Source organism: Platichthys flesus, chromosome 11 (assembly GCF_949316205.1).
Source record: "Platichthys flesus chromosome 11, fPlaFle2.1, whole genome shotgun sequence".
NCBI lineage: Eukaryota > Metazoa > Chordata > Actinopteri > Pleuronectiformes > Pleuronectidae > Platichthys > Platichthys flesus.
Genome location: NC_084955.1, coordinates 22,635,353 through 22,661,363, shown reverse-complemented (window position 1 = coordinate 22,661,363; position 26,011 = coordinate 22,635,353). Strand labels below are relative to the sequence as shown.

General features: G+C 45.0%; 1 protein-coding gene across 1 annotated transcript; it reads left to right on the top strand.

Annotated features, from left to right (window-relative positions):
- Window positions 1–1,386: 1,386 nt before the first annotated feature.
- On the top strand, window positions 1,387–26,011 carry mtmr11 (myotubularin related protein 11). Its single transcript, XM_062398721.1, has 17 exons — window positions 1,387–1,816; window positions 9,988–10,057; window positions 15,039–15,175; window positions 15,307–15,376; window positions 15,648–15,787; window positions 16,101–16,185; window positions 17,866–18,013; window positions 18,369–18,456; window positions 19,074–19,162; window positions 19,562–19,689; window positions 20,717–20,795; window positions 21,335–21,405; window positions 22,261–22,433; window positions 22,597–22,767; window positions 22,884–23,102; window positions 23,607–23,924; window positions 24,013–26,011. Exons 1-17 carry the CDS (start codon window positions 1,760–1,762, stop codon window positions 24,469–24,471), a joined length of 2,502 nt encoding a protein of 833 aa, XP_062254705.1. The 5' UTR covers window positions 1,387–1,759; the 3' UTR covers window positions 24,472–26,011.

The window sequence follows — 26,011 nt, the reverse complement described above, 5'->3', positions numbered from 1 at the left end:
AGGTCGCCGGCTGGGTTTTCTCAGGAAAGAGAGTTACTGCTCGTTTTATTTCCACGAGTTTTGGATGAGAGAGACGAGGAGCCGCTCCCCACACCGAGCCGCCGGAGGATCCACAAGCAAGGTACTGCAGAACAGAAACCGGCTGGAGGTCGTTTCTCAGGCTCACTTCTGTTTTTCACCAGGTTGTTGGGTTTGAAACCCCAGAGGGTCGAGGGTTCAGTGGTTTTATGGAAACTGGACGATTGACTGCTGCCGCTTCGTTTTAAAAACCTGTGAGAACAAGAACACAAAGTCTGAGGAGAAAGAACTCATCTCATTCATTCTCACTGAAGAGGATCAAAGTGGGATTTAACTAAATGTGTTCAGAACATATTTCTTCATGGAATGTGACTCACTTTATATTTAACAGTATGCAGGTGAAATCAGCTTCACTGCAGAGGAGCCTCAAGCTGAAAGAGACTAAAAGCATCTGTAGTGTTTTTGTGTTTTTGTTTCAATTGTCTTTAGGAATTTTCAATCTTTCATTTCACTTCACTGTGGATATTTTGTGTGTTTGTTTCACTCTGTGTTTGACTGTGAGTGTGTGTGTTTGACTGTGTGTGTTTCGCTCAGTGTGTTTGACTGTCAGTTTGTGTGTGTGTGACTGTTACACTGTATGTGTGTGTGTGTTTCACTCTGTGTTTGACTTGTGAGTGTATGTGTGTTACACCGTGTGTGTGTGTGTGTGTGTGTGTGTGTGTGCGTGTGTGTTTCACTCTGAGTTTGACTGAGTGTGTGTTTCACTCTGAGTTTGACTTTGAGTGTGTGTGTTTTACTGTGTGTTTCGCTCAGTGTGTTTGACTGTCAGTTTGTGTGCGTGTGACTGTTACACTGTATGTGTGTGTGTGTGTGTGTTTCACTCTGTTTGACTTGAGTGTGTGCGTGTGTGCGTGTGTGTTTCACTCTGAGTTTGACTGAGTGTGTGTTTCACTCTGAGTTTGACTGAGTGTGTGTGTATGTTTCACTCAGTGTGTTTGACTGTGAGTGTGTTACACTGTGTGTGTTTCACTCTGTTTGACTGTGAGTGTGTTACACTGTGTGTGTTTCACTATGTTTGACTGTGAGTGTGTTACACTGTGTGTGTTTCACTCTGTTTGACTGTGAGTGTGTGTGTCTATGGGTTTGTTTCACTGTGAGTGTTTCACTCAGTGTGTGTGTTACACTGTGTGTATCGCTGAGTGTGTTACTGCGTGTATGTGTGTGAGAACACAACACCGTCACTGACTGAGTGTGTTTGTGTGTGTTACACTTTATGTGTGTGACATCTCTTCGTCACTCAGTTAACAACAACACCCACAGTCAGTAGTTGTGTGTCTGTGTGTGTGACATATCCGTCAGTTAACAACAACACCCACCGTCAGTAGCTGTGTTTGTGTGACTGTGGCCGGAGGAGGACCCTCTCCAGCGGGGTGGGCTCTGCCGCCGATGGGCGTGTGAGGGGCCGGGACTCGAGCCGCTGTCTGAGATGAACAGACCCAGAAGAGTTGCTCTCGTCCTCCGCGGCCGGTGACACAGAACCGCAGCGGGAACCGGAGCTCCCTGTCCGCCGTGTGCACCGGGCTGTCCCCGGCTGAAGGAAGCGAGCGGAGCGGGGCGCTAACCCAATCGTTAGCCGACAACAACCACCGACAACGCGCCTTTTGTTTGGACGCGTCTCTCCGTGAGTTCGATTCCGCTCGTGGCCGCGGAGCCGAGTCGTCGTCGTCGTCGTCGTGCAAACATGTTGACCGGATCCAAGACCACGTTCAAAGTGAGGCAGATGATCCCGGACATCAGGGTAAGTTAGCGGCTAACTAGCTCCGTGGAGACCCGGCATCAGACCCACGAGCTGCCCGCTTCTCCTCGGGTCCAGAGGTAGAGCAGCTGCTTGTTCACGGTTCGAACCCGGAGCTTCAGGTTCCTGCTGAGTTTCCTTCAGAGGAGGAACCAGGCAGCGAGCAGCCTTCATGGTTCCTCCTGGTTGTGCTCTGGGACTTTGAGGAGAAAGAACCTGGAGGAGCTCGGTTCAGATAAGATGCAGCTAAAGAAAGGTTTATCACTTTGGATCCATGTTGTTTTCAGTCGGTTTCTGTTCTGTGACTTCCAAGCTTCAGTATGAGAAGTGGCGATAAAGTAATATTTGATAAGTTAAGATAAGACGGATTAACATCTTTTGTGGACCTTTTATTTTTTTCCATATTTTTCTGTTGAGGGATTTGCCAGCTTCAGTTTGAGAAGATAAGATGAGATGATCCTTATTTGTCCCAAGGTTGTGTTGCAGCAGCACAGCAACAAATGCACATGGTATAGGTAATATAAAAGTAAACATTCAATATAAATGCAATGAAATATGAATATAAGGAGAAGAGTGTGGTGGATCGCACCTGAGCCCTTTGAGTTGCACAGATATACAATCATAGATCGAGGGAGATCATGCAGTTGATTTATGGTTTTCACATCGTGCAGTTGAAGGTCTGAGTTCTGCACTAAACTCCAGATGATCTCCTGACATTGTCCACGGGGGCTCTATGGGAGAAGAGCAGTAGAAGAGTAGAAACTCCTGATAATGTCCGAATTAGCGACGAAGATTTCACTTTTGGTGATAAGGGCCGACGGCAGTATTGTACGAGTCTCACACCGGAGAAAAGGTTCAGACCTTATTCTGTGTTTACCTCACATCCACCAGTGTTGTGGCTGACCTCATCCCCTCTCCTCACGTGATGAAACACCACGAGGTCAGGAAGCTGACACTGTCATGATGCAGGAAACACCGGACCATCATTCACCTTGCTGAACTATAAATATACAGCTCCTGCTGGATTGGAAAAACCTTGTTGTCTGTGTTGCTGCACGTCTTAAAGAGGCCAGAGAATAGCCGGTGAATCTTAATCACCGCTCCAGGCAGGGGAAGGGGGGGTCCCTCATAGAGGATTCACAGACTGTCTGGCACAGACGGTGAACAGCACCTAATGGTGTTAGCCTGTTTCCTCTGCTTCTAATTTCCAGAGGTGCTACTTTCATTTGCTTTCAGGTGTTGGTGATGTGTTGCTTCATTTCAACCTAGAGTGACACAATAGATAAATACCTCTGCTAAGGCTCAACAATCAAACTGCACCTTATTACACACACTATCGTTTCATCAGGATTCATGAATTATTCCCCTGAAATTTGTTGAAAATGACTCAATGTTAAGAGAGAAAGAAAGTGATGCCTTCCCAAATTGAATGGGTTCGTTCTCTGCCCATATCTCATCCGTCCACTGAGTTTCATGGGAATCTGTCTTGTAGTCTAACAGAAACAACAGACCAGGATGAAAACCTTACTGCCATGATGGAGGGTAATGATCAGAGAGGACCGGTCCCTCTCGACGTGCCCCAGAGGACAGAGGCCAGCAGCACTGGTTGGTTTGATAGACGGCACAAAGCAGCGGATCCACAGACATGAAGGTGCTCAGGAGCCGCCTGGTTCTCTCAGGAGCCGCCTCCTGGCTCCGCTCTGTGTTGCCTGGCTGTTCGTTTCCCTCCTGGTTATTTTCAGCAGCCACAGGGGGAAACAGTCACAGATGCCTCGTTACTCTGCCCTCGGGCAAGGCGTTCGTGGGGGGGGAGGGGGATGTTGATGTGCGCTGCCCAACATCTGGCTGTCACCATGGAGACAGCCGTTGAGAGTCAGAGGCGTTTGAATTCGATAACCTCAGAATGAGGTGCAGAGAAATCCCCACAGGTGCTCACCAGAGGAATCCCATGTGTGTGTGTGTGTCTGTATCAGAATGTGTGTGAGGCTCAGAGCTGGTGATGTGGAACAGGAGGCTGTGTAGGTTACGTGAAGAGGCCACCCACACCATCCTGTGGGTTTCACTTCCATAAGCATGTGTTAGGACTGAACACTTAGAAAATCACATCCAATCACGGGCTGAATTGGCACCAGATGGCCGTGAATCTTCTCCTTCAGCAGTTTAAGCCACTCAAGCTATTTTGGATTGCTATCAAATATGACCAATTATACTTTTTTTTTAATTAGTTAATTTATTTCAATGCAACGCGGTTATTTGTAACGTTTACTCCACTCAGCAATCCCAGGTGGTGATTGATTCTGTTGGACTCTGAGTGTGTAGCAGAACTGAAACACCACTAAGCAATGGAGATAACTCATGATCCTCTGCTTCCTGAAGCAGAACAGCCGTTGCTGTAACAAAACTACTCAAAATTCTTCTTAATTTAAAGGTTTTCTGGTTGAATATTTGAGATAAAGCTGGTTTTCGACACGATGGACCTGATTCTGACTGTTCACCAGATATTCAGGGTGGGGGGTGGTGGATGAAAGCAGTAACATGCTCCCTATTACAATTCAGTGTGCCATCAAACTAAAGGTAATTTGTCAGTTTTCAGAATCAGAAGGCAAAATCTTCAAATTCCAGTAAATCTAAAAAGATCTAAACATTTACATTAGAAAACCAGATAATCTTTGGAATGGTTAATTTTTAACTTTGAAATGCTTTCAGATTTTTGTTAAATATTTTACAGACTCGTTTCATATGAACAAAAGGACAGCAGTACATAAATGTTACATAAGGCTTATTATTATACAGGATTACTCTGCCCCCCCCCCCCCCCCCCCCCCGAGTTCACTCTATCTGCATCTCCCAGCTTGGAGGCAGCCAGCATGAAAGGCACTGCAGCACAAAGCTCCACAGAAGCAAAAATGCCAGAGGAGGGATCATCTGAGCTCTATTCAGAGTAGCTGCAGATCTGAGGCTGATAGTAGTGAGCAGCCACAGCGGCCCAGTCTCCCACTCCCACTCCCACAGGATCCAGGCGGCACATTCACCAGCAGCCACTGAACCGCTGGAGCCTTTTAAAAAGGGAACACAACAATGGACTCCTCTTAAAACCGGAGCAGATTTATGGTTCTATTAGCGGCTGCATCGATCTGGCAGTGGGTGATAATTAACCGGTGGCACCATTCACCAGTGAAGGAGCCGTGTCTGGAGAGTCTCTGCTGTTTGTCTGGTTTTCAGTGTGTATAGACTGGTTCTGGTCATTTCTCCTCGTGGGAGCCGAGCTGTCAGAGCAGATTACTGTCATCATAATGGCGGGGGGGGGGGGCTAGGTAGATTGGAGACTAAATAGGTCGTAGGTGTGAATGTGAGAGTGAATGGTTGTTTGTCTGGCTGCGATAGGCTGGCTGTGACCCCGCCTTTCTCCAAACGTGAGCTGGGATTGGCTCCCGCCCCGCCCGGGACCTTCCAAAGGAGGAGTGATATAGATAATTGATGGATGGATTATGTGCCACTTAGAATGTTCAAGATTCATCGTTTTCATTACCCAAGCCATAAAGACACCCTCCCCTCTAATGCAGCACTGTTATTATGTGTGCCCATGCACGTTCATGCACAGAAAAAACATCAAAATGTGCGGTCGGTCCAAAATGGTGTGCTCTCCCTTTTTCTAAGACATTTGCCAAACAGTTTGCTCACCAAACACAGCGGGAAGAAATGAATGGGAGTCAAGGTCTCTCGCCCATTTAGAGCGAGAGTGGCGCAGGACAGATCTTCAGCTACTTGTTGTTTCTAAACTCCTCTGAAAGCCACAAATAGAGGTTGTCCTACAGGATTTTTTTATCAAACTGTAGTAAAACTCATTAGCTTCGCAGGAAGGTCACTATGACATCTCTCAGAGCTAAACATTTGGCTCTATCCATATTTTAAACTTAAGTTCTCCATTGCCGTGTCTCTATTGGGTCTAGTGTTAATTTTGAGAAGGAGCAAATTAGTGTAACATGATTCCATATGATCCCATTTCTTAACTCTAACCCATAAAAAAGATACCCATGTGTTCGGTAAAGTCTTTCTCCGATAGGACTTATTGATTTTGAATAATGGCGCGTTGTTCGAGGCCTTTGCTCGAGTGCAGCCTTCTCTTTTCCTGAGAGTTCAGCTTTTGATGACTTCGATGTTTCCTTTCAAGCAGCCGCACGTTTTTAGAAGACGAAGAGGTAATGAGGATGACGAAGGGGCGAGACAAATGGCAGTATGTGCACAGGGTTTGTCAGTAAACACACAACCGCCCTCTCCTCACTCCTAAGCTATGGAGTCTATTCTCCCGTTTCTATCTTTTTTTGGACCTGTGCAGATGAGACACACTTTAATGTTTGATGTAAATAGTCTTAATCTTGTTCAAACACAGCTTTATTTAGCTCAAGGTGACCTTTGAACCCTTCTGTAGTGACCATACAATGCACCATCAGCTGTACTAACATCAGTCTATTTTTGCATTGCAAATCAGTAGGGACTCCAATTAAAGAAAGCCAGTAATGACCCGTTTGTTGTGCGTCTAGAAGTCTAGACTGATGCTGCTGTGTTAGTTGCTGCAGTGTTTAGCAGGAAAATGATGGAGTTAGATTTTCACTTTAGTTTGAAGCAGGAATTGTGACGTTAAATATTAACCACCAGAATTCCCGACTCATGAAACATGAGTTTGTTATTTTATCCTAAAAACTGGGATCTCTTCTGTAATTTCTGAGTTTCCTCATAGGCCGATATTCACCTTTTGTAGGACTTCTGATATCATCCAATGCATTTTTCTGTTCATTTTTGCTTTGCCCTTGGCTGTTTTGTTTCAGTGCGTGTCTTCTGTTTCATTAGCAGCTAATAAAGTTTATCACTGCTGGTCTGTAGCTAAAGTAAGGACGAGGAATGAAGGCAAAGGCCCGACTGCGCACGGCAGAGACGTGTGAGGTAACTCGAACATTCTTCTAAGTGGAAGAATAGGAAATGCTTCAAAGTGAGCCACATTTAGCTACACAACCTCATAGCCCTCAGTTTGCTTCAAAGCCAGTTCACACTGCTGCAAGACTGTCTCCATTCAAGTGAGGAAATGACAAGGACAACACAAATAGTCTGGCTGTTTCACATTTAGTTCAGTGAATAGTGGGTTTAAGCTCATTTTTATACAAGGAGGAGCTTTTAACTCAGAATTAGATTTTTCTCTCGGAACAACAGATGATGGTCCTCTTTGTTTTTTGGGACATCATTATAAGTGCATTAATTGAGCCTTGTTTGGAGAGAATCCTATTGTTTTGCTGTGTTGCGTGAGGGTTAAGATTGTTGTTGATTGTGTTGCTGCTGCAGAGCCTTTATAAGTCCACGTAAAAAAAGGTTTGTAGCCACAATAGATTTGCATTTAAGGGATAAAGAGAGATACTGAGGCTTCTTCAGGGTCCCAACTGAAGTTCAGTGTCTTCTTGTGAGTTTCGCCTGTTCTTTGGGGAAAGAGAAATTTGTTCCAGACGCAGAAACAAGCTTGCTCACTGCAGAAGCCTGTCCGGCCACAGTAGCAAAGAGGGAAGCCACGAGCGATGGAAACTGCAGTAAACCTTGGCTATTGTCCCTGGGGATTACAAGGGAAGGACAGAAGTGGGGCAGAGAGGCAGAAGGAGGGAGAGAGTGGCACCGAAAGTGATATTGTGGGGACGCTGAAGCCGGTGAAAGTGAAACGTCAGCGAAAAACACAGTCCTGTGACTCAGCGACTCTAGTGCAGTCTTACTTTAACCACACTATATTTAAGTTAATGCCAAGACATTATCTCATTCCCATTTTCCTTATCTCTTTTGCCCACTTTACCTCTCAAGCAAAAAAAAATCGCAAGCAAAGCAGAAATGCCTGCGATCCACAAATTACTGCCTTTGCAGTAGCTCTTATTAAACTGTCACATTCACAGCATCCATTAATCTAGTCTGGGCTTGTTTACCGGAGGGGGAGCCATTCATATCTCCCTTAATCACGTTATGTACATATCCCGGTCTGCACCGAGTGCCGGTAGCACTTCACCTTGTGAGTGGCAGTGTTATCTACTTGCCTCACCAGACCCTGAGGTGCAGGTTTGTCACTCTCGACAAGCTTTAGAGGACGGAGCTAACTGACTGGAGGCACGAGAGGAATAATAAAACCAGATCTGAGAGTCCTTAAAAGGGAAGAAAAGGAATTCAGCCATGGGTTTTTCTGTGGGTGTTGATGGAGAGATGGAGAGAAAGCAGGACACATTTTAAAACCATATGAAAAACAATAAAAGAACAATGCTCTGGCAGAAACTGAGTCTTGTAAAGATTTTAGTGTCCTCCCTTTTGGTGGAACAAAAGCCCTGGTGGTTTCTGCTGACAAAGATTTCTGCCTTTTAACTCGGTCAGTTAAAGTGTTGGAACTGTAAACATATATTGAAGTTATTTAAACAAACAAAGCCTAGAAGTATATGTAGGAGAGAAGCCCATACTATGAGCTTATTCCTAGTTTTGTGTCTTTCCAAGTTCTGTAATATTTGTATTCTTCCAATTTTACGTCCACTCGCTCGCTGTGAGTTTATGGGAAATTTTCTTTTTGTAATTTCACATGGACTCTAACGTTGTTGTCATCACAAGCTCTGGAAAGTTTAAGTCTTCAACGCATGTCTGAAAAATCAGCTTCTTAGTTTTGTTGTGTTAACTTGTTTATTTCTGCTTATGACATCACGATCTTTGAGTTTGAATCTATTTGAACAGTTTAAAGTCTTATTTTGTGTTATAGGAATTTTGGCAAAGGTCAGTTAATAGTTTAAAACACACTTTGCTTTACATGTAAAGTTTTACAACAGTGGAATCTCTCCATCCCTCAATGAAACAGTCAGATGCCTTCACATGCACTGAAAACAACCTGGTATGAATAAGTGTGATTTCGCTGCCTTCACGGGGAGCAAAGGTCGTCTTTGTTAAATGTTCCCTGTGTGTTTTCAAGGAGGGCCACGAGCTTAAAGTGTCAGGTTTTCACGAGCAGGGCTGCTAACACAGAACTCCCCACGCTGCAGAATCGTGAGCCCAGAACTGGCGACTCAGTGGATTCGCTGTTATTGTTCACACGTCCCTGCTGACTCAAAGAAACTCTGATGTTTCGGGATAAAGCCGGTGCCTTCAACGCAACAATGAATAATGGTCTCATTGTGGGACACACGGAGAAAAGGATGAGGCTGTGAAATGTATAGTTTTCTTTTTGGATGCCGACTCAAGGCTCCAACTCTATTTCTGTGTTAATATACAGCTTGTTCACCACCTGTATAATCAAATCCTCGTCTCACGTTGCAGGGGGTTGGCACGTTACGGGGTTCTCTAGCCGATAAATGTAAATGGCCTTCGTAAGAGGGGGTTAGAGGCAAAGCTAAGTGGAAGCATATGTGCCAGTGAGCTCACAGCAGTCTGGTTATAGAAACCTCTGCGGCTCTGTGGAGCTGCACAGACTCCAGTACGCAGGACTTTAGGGCTTTATATAGAAAGAGCAGGAACAAACAGAGCAAACAACAACATGGAAACTAAGAATCACGGAGCCTTGTGCGGTTTGCTTTGTTTCTTTGTCTTTTCAGAATGAGTCCACTGAGACGAGCCGGGCTTTGCTGACAGAAGCAGAAGCAGCTATAATTTAAATATAATGAAATAGAGACCAAAGGTGACGCGAGGCTCTGTCCGTGGGCCCCAGTGTGTGCTGGGTAGTCAACGTGTGTATTTCCTGTGCAAACAAATAGCACAGGTTAAAAGGTCTGTTGTGTCAAATGAACACTGCTTTCACATTCAGGGTGTGAGGTAGCTAACGACATGATGGAAGATTTTTTGGTTTCTTTTTCGAGAGTTGAATGAAAGGGTCAATTTCGTTTTATTATTTAGTTGCTTGGTTCAGATTGGAAACAGTGAGTCCTGGCTCAGTCCAAAGGAAAAAGCAAAACCTGTTGTAACTTATTCCAGCTTCGTCTTTTATGTGCAGACGATCATGTGTTATTGATGTTCTCATCCGAAACACAACATGAAAAGTAATAAGCAGCTTCTAAAATGTTCCTAAAATAACAGATCTAAGCACCTCACCTCTCCCGTCTGTTGATGTCAGTGATATGTAAAGTAAAGACAGTTGCTTTGGAAACCCGACGCTGAATGTCAGATGTGTGTTTCTCTTGCAGGAGAGGATGCTGAGTCAGAGCGGGGTGAGCGCGAGGAGCCGGGATGTGTTTGGACTGCGCTGCCTTCCAGGTAAGATCGTGCCTTCATCATTTATAAACCTGTGCTTCTGACAAATCAAGTCTGTAGCCGACATCGAGGCCAATCAAGCACACGAGGGCTGTAAAGGTGCTGAATAATACAACACCTTGCAGTTTGGACTTTGGTTAACAAGCCACACCTGGAGCAGGAATGTCACTGTGCTGCACTTTGAGATGAGAAATCATCTGCTGAGGCGGATCCATGAACCTCTCCTCACTCAGCAGTGTGAGCCTTCTCCAACGAGCTATGCATGAATCATGAATTGCAGCCATTAGGGGAGTGATATCTATGAGTCTGTGCAATGTGGTGCAGCGTGATTGAATTTGAGGAGCCGGTTGGGCCCAGTTGCAGGTATTAGCTCTACTGGGAGACATTCTTGTTCATTGTGTGTGGAGGAGCTGTAGTGCACTGATTCGTACTGGAGGAAATAACCTGTAAACATGTGTGAGGCAAGTTTATGACGTACGGAAAAAATATGTTTTGTCTTTTATTTATTCAATAAATAAGTTTTCTTGCAGAGTGATGCTGGATTTTTAGCATCTCAGTGTTTGTGTATTAGATGATGCATAGTGGGAATTGTTGACACTCCAACATATGCACTAATATCACACTTTCACACATTTTCCTGTCTGAACAAACACACACACACACACAAACACACTTCCTTTCTTATTCCATTGACTTAGTCTAATTTGTTTTCCAGCCGTGTGTTTTTATCAAATACTTTCCAGACGCTGCTGCAGCTCCACAGCCCCTCACACTGATCCTATTCTTAGCCGTTAACATTTCACTGTGAAATGTCTACTGTCTCTACTTCACATATTTTCCCCCTGCCGGCGTTCAGCTTCATCTCCATCTCCAACAACACTGTACACTTCTCTTTGCCCTCTCATTCTTTCCTCTCTCCACCTCCATTCCAGGCAGATTATAAACACAGCTGTCCACGAGGACCTGTTGAACATTAGGAGCAAGAAGAGGACAGCTGTGTACTGGCTGCACGTTTCTTCTCTTTTAGACTCTTTCGTCATTTGCTGTACTAGCTCCACTCTGAGCTCAAGTTACTCACGGCAGGATATGAGGCGTTTCTTTCCAAAAAAGTGGATTCACATTCTGGAGCAGGGAACCTGGCTCCGTGCTCCCACTGCAGTGTTAAGTGTTGAGACAATTTGTGAGAACAATTTCCCTTTCTAGTCAGGGTTGTCGTTTTGAGTGAAGGAGCTCACATTACACCTGCGGACTCCCTTCCTCTCTCAAACACACACACATGCACACTCTCTGCAAAAGGTGTCTTCTCTCCAACTAACTGTCAAAACAGAATAGGGTTGCTCTCATATCAATAGTCACAGCCACTTAGGTCGTGTTAAGGATTAAATTAAAGTCATGCGGCCTCAAACGAGAAGCGGTGACAAGTTGTGAAACCACTTGGATGACGATTCAGTAATATGTTTGCAGAAGTCGTCCCGTACTGACAGTAGTTAACAGGCAGGGCTCAGGGCTCAGGGCTCAGGGATCCGTGGCGCTCTCATGTGACACACAGACACAGGACTGCAGAAACCGAGCCGGCCTACGGGAGGGCGATCAGGTCAGGACAGCTCCAGCAGCCATAAGTAGATCGTGTACCTTTCCAGTGCTGAGTGGGGAAAGGGGCTGGTCATTCACACACAAAGCCAAGAGGCCCGGACCCCTTCAGAGCAACTCCCCCATCCCCTGATCCACAGGCTAATGTTACTGTGGGATTTATCAGCTGTCAATCAGCATTATACCTCGTTGAGTGATGGACAACAGACAAGAGAGCATTGACATAGATCTCGATCTTGATATGGAAAAAGATATTTAATTCTTTGTTGTTCATGGGACTTAGAAATGTTATTTGGCAGATATCTACATATGTATTCGATAATCAATACAGGAACTTCAAACTGTTGCAATAAATGGAGTTTGTTGGATTCTCTGTTTCGTATTGTCTTCTTTAAATGTTGTGCTGTTTATAACACAACTGACACTGAGGGTTTTATCTATTGCTCCCGGCTGTACCAGCATGCACCGTGTTGTTGTCACCCCTGACTGTGTGTTTGTGTACAAAATAACACAAAAACACGTCGATGGATTTATTCTAAACCTGGTGGGAATATTAACTGGGATTGTATCTCCAGATGATAACTGTTTGGATCTGAGAGCACACAGTGAACGTGGTTTCTCTCTACTGACTGTGTACTGTATCCCTTTAGATTTAACATACACTGCAAGATGTTCCTGCTCTTTCCTCTTCATCCCAGTGGAGGATTGAGGAGGAGGGAGACCGTTCGCTCTGCACGCATTCTAGTTCAAAATGAGGAACAAATGTGGATGAAAACAAATAAAACAGAGGCTGTGGTTCACATGTCTCTCAGATGTATTTTCTCAGGCTGATCCTCCAGGTCGCTCTCGCCTCTCCTCCGATTCTGTGACCACAACGTCAACAGAAACAGCTGAAACTGTGGGAACAAAATATTATATAAATGTACACATATAATACAAAGGAGCTTATTAAACCAGTTCTTCTCTAAAAACTCAAATTGATTTATTATTCTTGAAGAGTAACTGGAGCTGTACCTGTCAGACCCCTTATTGTTGCTTCACGTGAGACCTTGTTTATCAAAGACAAGAAATCAATAAATGTGTAAAAATAAAACAATTTCCTTCTTTCTTCTTATTTTCTTTTCTCTGATGTGCAGCAAATCAAAACTCTAAAGGTCGCTCATGCGTTGTTAGTGCAGCACTCTAACTGGAGCTCTGCAGAAAGAACATAAAACATTTTATTTATTCAGGACATCAAACACCTTCAATTATTCAGCTGACTCGTAGATTTCTAACTCTCCCTGAAGAATGCAAACAGGACCAGCGGCCTCTGTCCCGTGGCTTCCTCTCCCTTTCTCCTCCTGCTCTTAAATCTCCAGGCCAGAGGATTGTTATGTGCCCTGTTGCACCCTGGGAAGTTGTTAAAGATGACGCACTCGAGGCCACAGATTGTCCTTTTAAAACCCAAACTCTCAACAAGAGTTCACTTGTGTTCACATCTCAAATCTCTGTTGCTGGATCATGTGTGGTCAGGTTTAATTCATAAGTCCAACCTCAGGTTTTGATCCGTGAGTTAAAGGGTAAAAAACATAACAGGCCGAGCCCAACAGACCCAAACTCCTCTTGTGCAATGAGCGAATTCTGGAGTTGGAAGTGAAGTCTCCTCTTCCTCCTTCGCGCTCAGATTACACAGCAACTGTTTCATGTGTAAAAACGGTTGTTTCCTGTTTGTGCGTCGGTATCCCCCAAAACAGTCATTAGGCTTAAAGAGTTCTGCAGAGACTGGGCTCAGCCCCCCCACAGCGGCTCTGCTGTCGTTTAGGATTCTAGGGCCGAGACGACTCCGCATTGGAATCTGAAGATTGTGTTGTTTCCTCAGAATGTTACTTTTTCCTTTTTAGAGGAATCAGTGGTCCTGTTGTTCGAAATGGAATAAAAATCATCTTCCTCACCGTGGGTCAGGCCAAACTGCTGCTCTTAGCTTCACGCTGACAAAAACTCCTTCTTTATTTTTGTTCACTCTAGCCCAGACTCTGCTACCATGGAAACCCACTCTCTACTGGGCCTAGGCTTTGTATCCCAGTAAGAGTCTTTTGTAAATGTGCCGTCTCACTGCTGTGTGCACAGTGTCAGTGGGTCAGGGCTTCGGTGTTATAGTTTTCCTTCTTGTTTTTCTTTGAGAGGATTAATTGAACGTCTGTGTTTGTGTGTAAGATTTGTCTTTTGGGAATCTTAGTTGTGGAATTTCAGTTGCTTGTTTTCTCACAGTATCTGTACATCACTAATAAAGTCCTTCACGTGTACAATACATATTTTTCAGATTGTTGTCGCATTCCAAAGTTGAGCTAAAATAAGTTTGTTCAGGTGTGAAGATCTGTATATTTAAAGTTCCATTTGAAGTTGCTGTCACACAGAAGCTGATTGTCATCTGACTCATCCACTTCCTTCCTGCTCTCGACCGAGGGGACCCGCTGTGTGTTTACTGTCATTGATCTTTGCTTACACAACACAACACAAGTTAATGTTGTTAACTTTTTTCCAAAATATCCACTGAATTAAATTTTGAAGGTCACAACCTATTAGATCACATTTCTGAACTTTAGAAGATGTGGTTCTTTTTGTGTCTTGTGTTGATATTCAGATGCAAATTTGAAACACAGAGGCAGTTTGAATTTGTTTTCCACTGATGTATTTGTGGCTTTTTGACAACAACTCATCTGTTATGTAATTCAGACCCAACACTTCCTGTCATGTTGTGCGTTTGTTGCTCCTCTTGCTCCTCCCTACCTGTCCACTGAGGCCTGAGGACTTACAACAATGAGCAACAACAGGAGGACACGTCTTTTTATTTATGGGGGCTTGTTCCACCCACTCCCTCCAGCCTGCGCTCGGTGAACTTCCACTGCCTGTTGTTTCTCTGTCTGTACACTTCCTGTTATTTCCCACTCACCAGAATTTACCCCGCCCACCTCCGATACACACTCATCTATGCAAGATGAGAGGTCAAACATAGTCATAATTCTTATGGCACTCTGGGCCCAGGCCAGCCGAGCCCCTTATGAAACCGCGATTAAATTCTCCAGATCTGATATTTTATTTGGATCTGCACCTAATTCCACAAACTCATAGAAATCAGTCCCTTAAATATGCCTGTTTTTTTCATCAAGACCCATTAAATCAATTTCAGTTTTGGAAAATACATTGTTAAAAAATTCCTGGGTCCACACAAACTTAATTTGGTTCTTCCTTGATGCAGACCGCATCCTCTCACCAGTTTTCATGTTGATTTATTGAGTTGTTTTTGCATAATCTTGCTTACAAACAAGTAGACAGGGCCTGAAAACTAAAACCCCTTTCCTCACGTGCATTACCCATAAAGCCTCTGATCTACATCTGCCCTTTGTCCTCACTGTAGGCGAGTGTGTTCTCCAGAGAGCTGTGATGGTGAGGAAGAAGCTCAGTGCCAGGGAAGGGAGAGGTTGGCTCTCTGGGACTCTCTTTTGCACTCACTTCAGAGTGGCCTTCGTGCCCCAGGACGCTCCTAAGCCCGATGTGAGTCAACACACAGACACACACACACACACACATAGTTTTACAGTTTAATCCTAAAGAAATTCATGTGTAAACGTTCAGAAGTGAAGAGAATGTTGTAAAAGTCGATTCTGTATATAATCTTGCTGCAGGACAATGCAGACCCGGTGCTTTTAGGAGATCACGATGTGGCTTTGGCGTCGATAGAGAAGGTTGTGGTTGGTGAGTAAAACCATGTGACCATGATTTCACTGGGAACCGAAAGAAAGTGTTTTCATTTGTGCTGTGACTCAGGATTTATCGACTATGTGACACTCCCTGTGTGGGTTCAGTCACAGAGGCGTGCGCAGTATATTATGCTTTCTGCTGGAATAATGCTACGGCTAAAACGTTTAATAATAAGGGACAAGCTAATTCAGTTAGTATATAAGCTAAATAATATAAATCTCTTTGAGTCTGTTTGTTTAAAACCTGTCTCTCCCGTGTGTTGCAGTGGGACCCAACAGGACGAAGCTGGTGACCCCTCACTCCTCTCTGAAGTTCACCCCGGAGGAGCTGGTGCTTTACTGTCGGGACATGCGAGTCGTCTGCTTCCTGTTTGACCGCCTCACTCCTGACGCTCAGGTCCTAGAGGTGTGTGTCCCCCCCGACGGCTTATACCTAGGAATGTAGGGAAATCATTGCAGTTGTAACACAAGCTGATAAATATAGAACTAACGCATGGAGGAATTTGTTAACAACCCAGGCTGAGTGTGTGTCTGTGTGTGTGTATTGGCTTCGATCCCAGGCTCTGGTTACTGTCCCACTGTGCATCAGTTATTTCAGAGCCTGAAGACATTTGCCTCGAGAAGCCGATCTGTGCCACAGATCTGATGCGGTGCCCTCCATGTTTGAAAGCTGACGACCTTTGTCATGTTGATGCGCTCTCTGTCGTCTCCCTCCTCAGATAACCTACACCATCGCCAAGACCTACCAGCCTCTGAAGCCAGGGTCGGTCTTATCTTTCCAGAACGCTGCTCTGGGCAGTGTAGGTGAGTGCAGTGATGTTTGGAGCCACATGTTTACAACCACCCAGTCCTGGTCTGGCTCTCACACAAAACCTTATCAGTCAGTCAGCTCTACACTCTGATCCTGATCTACCAATATTCTGTAAAAAGCAGATGGTTACACGATTTGACAGATGATGTGAGATGTTTCGATACAGATGCCAGAATAAAAAATGCCTCTGATGCTGCGAAAGTGATGAAGAGTGGTGAAGAGGAAGAGATTTACGGTAGTGTCGCTTCAGCCAGTAAAATAATATCAGCACTTTGGCATTATTTCTCGGAGATATGAACTGCATGCAAGACATCAGTTTCGAGTGTTGTTGCACTTTACTATCTATATAAAGGAAGTACTTCTTTTATATTCTTAAATGTATTTTTTTCAAAGTGCTATGGGTATTCAGTCTCTTTATGTATTTGTTTTTTTAAGGGTTAAACCTGAGTCAGGCCTTTAAAAATGATCATCACTTCTATACAGGCTTAGAAGCATATAACTGTTAGATACAGATCCAGCTAGATAAATACATTTTATAAGATCTTATTTTTTAAATGCACTGGTATCGATCAGTACTTGGAATCGGCAGATATATCGGTACAACTCCATAAGGAATGTTATTATTATTTGTGCTCTATACCCTCCGTGTCTGTTTGGATGTTTATGAAAATTAAATGATGGTGGGTTGAGGAACTCAAATATTTGCCGTTCAATCCCGCCATCATTCTGTTGTTGTTTTTTTCCGTGCATATTTTCCTGCGATGAATATTCATGAAATAACCGCTCAGTGGAAGTGAAAGCCACGTGCCCAGTCGACTCTGGAACACAGCATGAATGTGTTAGAGCCTGTTTTTCACCAAGTCTGCTCACATTCAGATTGTCACTGAGTCCAGCTCCAGAATGAACAGAATGTACCCAAAGAAACTGGGTCCACCGTTTCGCCCTGACTTCTACTCACTTCCCTCTGCTGTTCTTTTCCTGCAAACTTAAAAACCCTCAGCTATCTTTTAATACTGTGGAGAATATTAAACAGGAAACATCCTGGTTTCTTTGCAGCCCATAATGACATATAAAGCTCACATCCTCTCGTTGGCAGTCCAGACACATTCTCTCGGGTGATGACGCAATGAAAACAGTGTCTTTGAAACCATGTCCAGATGTGAGATGTGGTTTGAGACAGAGGCTCACTCAGGGTTTCCAGGGCTGATCTCCACAGTGATTGGGTGAAGATTAAGGCTCGGTAGTTAAATGTAATGTTGTGGAATCAGTCCGAATCTATTTCAACGAATAGGACACGCTGTACGTAGCAGGAACTCCACCGGCTCCTCTCTTCAACCTATAGTGGGAAATACGAGCCTGTCTGCACAATACATCATGCTATGTTAAAGCTGATCAGGCTGTGGTGGACTCACTGTCAGCTGCTGGATAAATAATGCAAGCTGTTAGATAACCTATAGTTCAACTCTGCCCTACGGGTCAAGTTTGTCCAGAGTGTCGTGAGTGCGTCTTCCCAGAATAGCTGCATTCTGTTTCATATGAAGTATGATGAAAAACAGTATCATCATGAACTGGGCTGTGCCGCCTCTGCATAGGAACAGCCAGAACAGTATTTGCACAAGATGTTTTATTCATCTGAAAAAAACGACGTGTTTGAATAATTTCCCGTTCCCTAGAAATGAAGCAGTTTCTAAGCAACCGACGTCGAGACGCCCACATGAACTGGTTGGAGTCGGCCTCGGACTGGGAGCAGGAGCTGGAGCGCTGTGGGACCAGTGGCTGGAGGGTCAGCTCGGTGAACGACCGCTTCGAGATGTCCACCAGGTAAATTCAGCCCGAGGTGGAAGGTGACTGAATATGAAGTTTTAAAGGATCTCTTCTTCTGGTTTATGTGCTGCATCCTAAGCAAACAGGCAAACATTAGAAATTATGAGTCACATTATATCCACCGACAAAACAGTTTTTTAAAGAAATGTGTGGATGCTTATATTTGCTTCCCAAATGTTCCCGAATTTTCGGCAGAGCCAAGAACAGTCTTGAAGAAACAACACAAATGAGACCACTCTGAGTTAATGTGCTCTGAAAGCTCCCAGTTGTCGGTGTTACATTAACAAAGCGTCTCTCACATCTGTTCTGTTTCTCCTTCATGATTCAAACCGAGCATCTTGTTTCCCCTCAGCCTGCCGAGGTTCCTCGTGGTTCCTCACAAGGTGCTGGACACCGAGCTGAAGAAAAGCTTCGCCCACTTCAACGAAGGTCGAATCCCTGTGAGTGCACTTAGCTTCCACATACTGATTCAGCCTGACAACCAATTTACCACCTTTCATTTTGACACTGGCTCACAGCCACAATGACATATTTCTCTTTTCTATACGGTCCTGGGTTTTAGAAATTAGGCTTAAGTTTGTCTCATTCCTGTATTTGATAAGAACTTCTTCTACCTTTTGCTATAAAAGGTTGTGCTTCTCAGAAAACCCACTGAAAGTGCATTAGAGAGCACCCAATTGGATTTTCTGCATCAAACACAGTTTCTAGGTCACAGTGGACAAAGATAGAACAAACCTTGTTAGCGCCTAAAAGCTCGAAAACAAGTTTGACTCCTGGTTTTCGTGCTTTGGAACTTTGCTGTAGCACTGATTTGATTGAAGGGAGATTAACACATTCTGATTCTTAATGTTGTGACCTGAGAAAATCTTCTTCTCCAAATAAACACTCATCCTTCCCTAAGTGTGTATTATTATGTTTTATAGTATCAAGCTTTCTCGGCTTCAATCCTCTCCCACACTGTTTTTCTCTCTTATTAACGTTCCTGTGACACAAATTACAAGATGAATTCCTTCAGGGGAAATAACATGGAGCCTGAAGCCGTTTGTTCATGTTGCAGCGCTGGTGTTGGCGACACCCCCGAGGCAGTGATCTACTGCGAATGGCCAGTTTCCAGAACAACATTTATCACGAGAAAGATGACATCAGGTTGGTGCTTTTATTTGAATGTTTACATGTGGATTGCAGAGGTAACATTAACGTTTGAACACTTATTCTTTGGCCTTAATCGCTGTGACTTTGGAAAACGTTCAAATATAGTTATGATCCCAGCCTGAATCATGAGATGGAGCTTTTATAGAAGAAACTCGTGAAGCTCGTTCATCATGAATCAATAAAACTGCAGTTGGCCTCAGAAAAGTAAACGTTCACTAATGAGTTTGTATTTCAGTATTTCAGTTTAATCAGGGAAATGTGCTCTGAATTAAACGTCAGACTTTAGAGATAAACTAAAAAAGCAGCTGAACAACATGTACGAGACAGCTCTAGATCTCAGAGTTACCCAGGCTGGTTGCAGATGTTGACAGCTGGATGTGCCGCTCTCTGTAGGAACCTGGAGATGATCCTGTTCGGCTGCCAGTCGTCTCTGTGTGTGGTGGTGGAGCTGGGAGAGGAGCTGCCATCGCCTGCCGACATCCAGCTCGCTCACAGCCGCCTGCGCGCCCTCTGTCTGGGAGGTGGGGACAACACATGAGCTCAGAACATCAACACACACACACACACACACACACAACACCCATGGAAACATACAGAACACACAACTCAACCGGTTTTAAGTTGCACGTCATAATGTGCTGTTTTACCTCAAGTCACACACACATTTTAAAAGTAATTACATTACTTTAAAATAGTTGTTTAGGGTCTTGGTGGCTTAGTGAAAGCTCACAACAACAGGGTTTGTGATTCAGACTTTATTGTTGTTTTTGTCGTGACGGCAAATTCCAGGGTCACGTAAGAACAAAGATTACAAAACCCACGATTGTCTACAACCACTGGCCCTGGGACTGAAATGCTGACCCATCTCTCTTTCACACACACACCCACACACACACACACACACACACACACACAGACACACACGCACACACAGGATAAGTCACTGATTATCACAGTTCACACATTTGTCAGCTCTGTGCTGTGTCTGTCGTGGCCGAGCGCTTCATGGCTCAGTGGATTGTTCACACAGATGTTTTGGTGTCTTTAGTGATGACTCGGTGGGTTTTGTATCTTCAAAGCAGCTAAAGACAAAATGATTATGACTTTACATGTTGGGCTCCATTTAAGACGTTAATGAAGTTCGCTGATTTGATGTGGTTAAATAGATGAATGCTGCTCTTTCACAAGAAGGAAACTGCAGGGTTTCATATTTAAATGTTCTGATTTAGATATAAAATGACAATAGTGAGTGTCACATGTTATTATTGACTGACTGATAGTATTTCTTACAAATTTGCACACGACTTTTGGAAAAAGGATCTTTTTAATGTCTGGAACACAACAGCACAGATCTTCACTGGAGTATTGTCACAGTCGACCTGCTCTATTTCTAAAGGTCTGTCCCATGTATTCATCCAGATCTCATCTCATTGTTGTGTCTGTGGTCGGGTCATCTTTTATCCACACATTCCTTCTTCTCATATGTCTCATGCTCTTGTTGTAATAATGTCTGAATATGATCTGTTTTATTCATGTTTTGACTTGTAGATATCTCCACATCTGTGTCGGTGCCCGATGACAAATGGTTGTCTACCCTGGAGAGCACCCACTGGCTGGACTACACAAGGTAACAGCTCTGTCCATGACTTGCAGTTTTATTTGAAAGTTTTCATCTCAGACTGATGAAAAACTGTGATGTCAGGTCCAGAAATCCTTGAAAATACAATAACTAATAAACCATGAAACCTGAAAACGTTTTAAGAACTAACTGGAGTTAAATAGTTTAACATTATACATGTCAGTCGTAAGAAATACCCCAAACTTCCTTCATTTATCGATTTTGTAGCTTGAACTTTAATTGTTATTTATATGTACTGGTACTTTTTATGTAATTATTACCTTTTTAAAATTTTTTAAATATGCAGAAACAGATATTTGGTTTATAAATGTTTGCATTGTAAAAATAACCAATGAGGCTACATTTAGATCCTTTAACTAAGATTGTTTTTAAAGTTGCTGAGCATCTAGAATTCTAACATTAGTATTTGCCGTATTTTGTTTTTTAATAGTATCTTAATAGTTAAATCCTTATTTGTATGTTTGTACAATTTGTACAGTTATGTGATCCATCATGTATAATCTCTTCAACCTGCCCTCTGTCTCCAGGTCCTGTTTGAGGAAGGCATCAGAAGTTGCCTGCTTGCTTCGTGGCGGTCACCTGACCGTGGCACTGCAAGGTGAGTCACGTGACCACAGAGCCCGGCTCATATTATTCAATCCATTCATTATTCATGGAGCGTCCCTCCCATTAATCCCACATTAGGTTTTGGCCTTGAAGTAGCAACAGGGACACGCACACACACTCGCTCAGGCTACATGCACTCTGACAATAGACCTTCATGCAACACGATAAGAGACGAGGTGGTGTCAGTATGAGAGTTAGGACAAAACATGTTGATAACATGAAGTAAAACATATTGTGATAAATTTATCTTGAGACATTTGCACATAAGGAAAAAGTCGAATGAAGCTTTTAGTTTGTTTTAACTGGTTTGAACTGTTGAAGGTCTGTTGGTGCCAAGTGGGCCCATGAGCCTCCAGGGTGAGTAGTGGTCTGATGCTACATGAACTAGCTCTTTGGATACGAAATGCTGCCTCTCTGGTAAATAAAAGGTAAAGTGGTACTAGATGTTCTTCAAACAGAAATGACTCAGATCAAACTCCTGCAGAGGAGCTGGACTTTGTATTTCTGGTCTGGAGTTGCCCTGTAGTGTCACTGAGTGTCTTTTGTCAGAGAAAGAAAGTCTCCTCTCTTCAACCCCCTTGTGAAGAGGAGCAGGCCGGCTGTTGTTTGTTGTGGAGCCGAGGTGTCAGCTGATCAGCAGCTGATAAGCAGGTGGATCAGGTGACAGGGACTGAAACCTCAACATGTGGTGAAGGTGACCTCCGGTCCACCCGGCCTTCGACTTTCACCTCCACGTGTTCCTGTTATTGTTCCTGACACGTCGCCGCTCCGGCTGCTCCCACGGCTCCGGCAGGTTGATATTGATATTGGAAGTTTATGGGTTTTATTCCATGTTTTGCTGTCACAGAGGCGGACGACCGGGACATGAGCTGCGTGGTGTCCAGCCTGGTGCAGGTGATGTGCGACCCCCACTGTCGGACCCAGTATGGCTTCCAGAGCCTGGTGCAGAAGGAGTGGGTGATGTCCGGCCACCGCTTCTACAGCCGCATCAACTACCACCGCGACAGCGACAAAGAGGAGGTGAGACGCTGACATCACGGTCCGGTGTTGGATTCCCTGTGACACCTTCAACCGCTCTGCCTCACCTCCCACTGGGGGGCACGGCAGTTCATTTAGACACCAAACTGGCTCTACCCCGACCTCATCCACCTGACCTCTGACCTCCGTCTCTCCCTCCCTGTAGGCTCCGGTCTTCCTCCTCTTCCTGGACTGTGTCTGGCAGCTGTGGTCCCAGCATCCCTCTCGCTTCCAGCTGACGGAGGACTTCCTGTTGGCCCTGCACGACAGCATCCACCTGCCTCTGTTCACCAGCTTCCTGGGCAACTGCCAGCGGGAGAGATGCAAACGCTCCCAGGTACTGAACACCCGAGAGGGGCTGTGGGGTCTCACAGGCTTTGGGGTCTAACCTTAACCCTAACCCATTTTCTTTGCTACATTTAAAAGTTGTATTTATTTCCCTGCTCTACCCAGAACAATGGTCAGTCCTACACGCCTGTCAACGGCTGGAGAGACGTGCTTCACCCGGACTCTTCCTCCGACCCTTCAGACCCTCCTCTGCCTCCCGTGTGGGACTGGGCTCTGCAGTACAGCAAACCCAGAAGAGACTGCTTCACTCAACCGGTCCACCCGACCCCACCGCTGCAACCGCTGCTCAACGGAAACCTCAACACAAACCCAGACACACACAAGGTGGGACCTTCTTTCCCATGATGCAACACGCCCTCTGGTGGCCGTGACTGGGAGCTGTCAGTTCAACAGACACTGCCATGAGATCTGTTTTGTACATTGACAGATATTAGTGTAGATCAGCACATTGTATTGCACAAGTTTGAAAATATAGTCAGTTCATTTTAATGGGTTTTCGGTATCTGACCACTTGTGTTACTGGGAAATTGTCTCTTTAACCAAACAGAACAAAACCCATCTACTTCAGGATGATCCCTTTGGAATCAGGTTGATGGTTCTGTAACTTACCATCAGTCCTGTACATGATTGAGCTGGTTAGAGAAATGCAGATCAACAACATATTTATTTTAGATTTAACCCTTGCAGTTCTTACACCTCACATTCTATAGAACATGTCAGAGACCCACAAGACAAAAGTTTTTAAGGAGGAAAGAAGGAAATTACTTTCTGTAAGTTGCTTGAATTAAATCCTTTTATCCCCCCCCCCCCCCGTGACTCATCTCTCAGCTGGCTGACACCATCCCCGGCTCGGTCGTCCTCCTCTCTCGAGGAACCTTCTCCTGTCCTGCTAACCTGCTTCCCTGGCGCAGCAGCAGCTCTGGCATCTACAAGAAGAGCCACCGGAGGGCGCCGTCCTCCGAGAGCGTGCCCGGCCTGGAGCGGCTGCTGAAGTCCTGGTCCCTGACTGAGCCTCCCCAGGGCCCCGCTTCCACCTCTGGACCTCAAGGGCCACTTGACCCCTACGAGCCGTTGCTGCCCCTACTCATGGGGCCCTGCATGGGTCTGTGGAGGGAGTGCTACCTCCGGGGGGCGCTCCACGCACAGGTAGGAACAACAAACAATACCAAACATCACCAGTGGTCTTGGAGATTTGATTTAGTGATAATCTGACCGTGTTGCTCTCCATCCTCAGGCGTTCTCCCACCCCATCTCCGCCAACCACCCCCACCCCGTGGAGCGACTCGCCCGGGAGGTGCAGCTGCTCAAAGACAAACTGGCACAAGTGTCCCCCAGCACAGAGGAGAACTCGCCCGTCAAGCCAGCCGAGCGCCGGCGGCCCGACACCAACCTGAACCAAAACGCCAACAACGGCACCTTCCTCTTCCCGGCTTCGAGGCCTCACGGCACGGGGGTGACCCGGGCGGCGCCCCCTCCTACCTCCACCAACCACCAGACCTCCAGGGCCCCTCCTCCTCCGCCAGCCGCAGCACTACCCTCCAGACCAAGCCACAGGGACAATAGTGGCGGCAGCAGCAAGCACACCTTCCTGTTCGGACACTCCTCCTCAGCGGAGACCCGTCCCGACCAGCGGTACTACCCAGTGCCCAGTAACGCCAAGCTGCCAAAGAGCAACGGGTCGATAGCTTCCTGATGACCCTCGTCTTCACTGTTCCCACATGCGATACAGACCATTGCACTTCCTGTCTGCACAACACGACACCCAAACAAAAGTGACCCTCGAGACCTGAGGTGACACAGGCGTGTGTTTCCTGTCAAACACCATTTTAATAAACTCCAGGGGGGCAGCCCAGTGCAGGAGGAGGAAACCCGCTAGAGCCCTTTACTCTGCTATTTATCGTCTGTACTGTATTTAAGAAATGTGACAACTGTTTTTTATTTTATAGAAACAAAACACGGTGTTAGGTTTCTCCTCTAATTAAATATATAACCAACTGCAGACAAGCAGAAAGAAGATGCTTAATAATAATAACGACTAAGACAAACTGTTCATAAGCAAACTGCAGGATCTGAAGCTCTGTGATCGTCACATCACGCCTCGAGACAGAAAGACGGCTCGTGTCCATTTTAAGCATCTTATCCTGAAAGTGTTCCAGAGACATGAGATAGTGGAGTCGGGTGGTGGCTGAGGCCAGTTTGACAGAACTCAACCCAGTGACTGGACACAAGCTTTACACTGGTTTCACCTTCGACCCGTGTGACCACCAGGCTTCGTCTTTTTCACCATCATTTCTTGTCTTCAGCTCGTTGAGAAGCTGAATATCGTTTCTGGAAAAACAATAATTCCTGAAAAGCCTCTTCTTTTTGGAGCAGCAGCTGCGACCTGCGACTTCACCGAGGAATTTAGGGCATGAGAGCTATTTTGGTTCTGCTCTCATATCTGTCCTCCTGCAGGGAGAGGCCTGTATTCAGTTCAGTGGTTAACCTCTGTGTGTCTGGACGGGATCACGTCAGGGCTCTAGTTATATAATCCTCTGTAAACAATGAAGTATTTCTGATCAGAGTAATTGGTCAATATTTGATGTCATGTGCGATTACCGGCCAGATTTAGTATTTATTGAGACATTTGTCTGTCATTGGAATTGAAAATGAGACTTTACCATGAGAACGTTAGTGTTGGAAGCAAAGAGAAGCCCCCCCCCCTCTAGTGGTGTATTAGTATGCAGCCGACATTTAGGTCAAGGACTTGGACGTGTCTGTCTGTGTTTAATTCACTGTCGGCTCCTGCGCCTTTAAATCAAAACAGGTTGTAGTTGGCGTGATGTGGAGTCGATGCACCGGCGTCATCACCATCACGGACGAATGGTGTTTGGTTATTGTGTATTTAAATAAGCATGTTTTTCTAGATGGTGTAAAGCAGGATTGAGCTTCTCTCACGTCTGAAGGTACCTCACTTTAAAAGCACTACGAATTATTCACTTGTAAATATGCATCAATGTTCATATCATACAGTTCCAGATGTTTCCAGGTGTGATTCAAACCCACAAGCTCATCGACCTGTTAATTAGAATCGTTCACTCGATCTCAACCTTCCACCCGTCTGTCTGTGTCTTTGTATGATGTCATGTGTTTTTGGTACGAGCTTCACTTCAATTTGCCAGATGTACATATTTTTTGTATCAGCATGATTTCATCCTGATGAATAAAAAGTGTTATCGCTTCATAAACTCTCA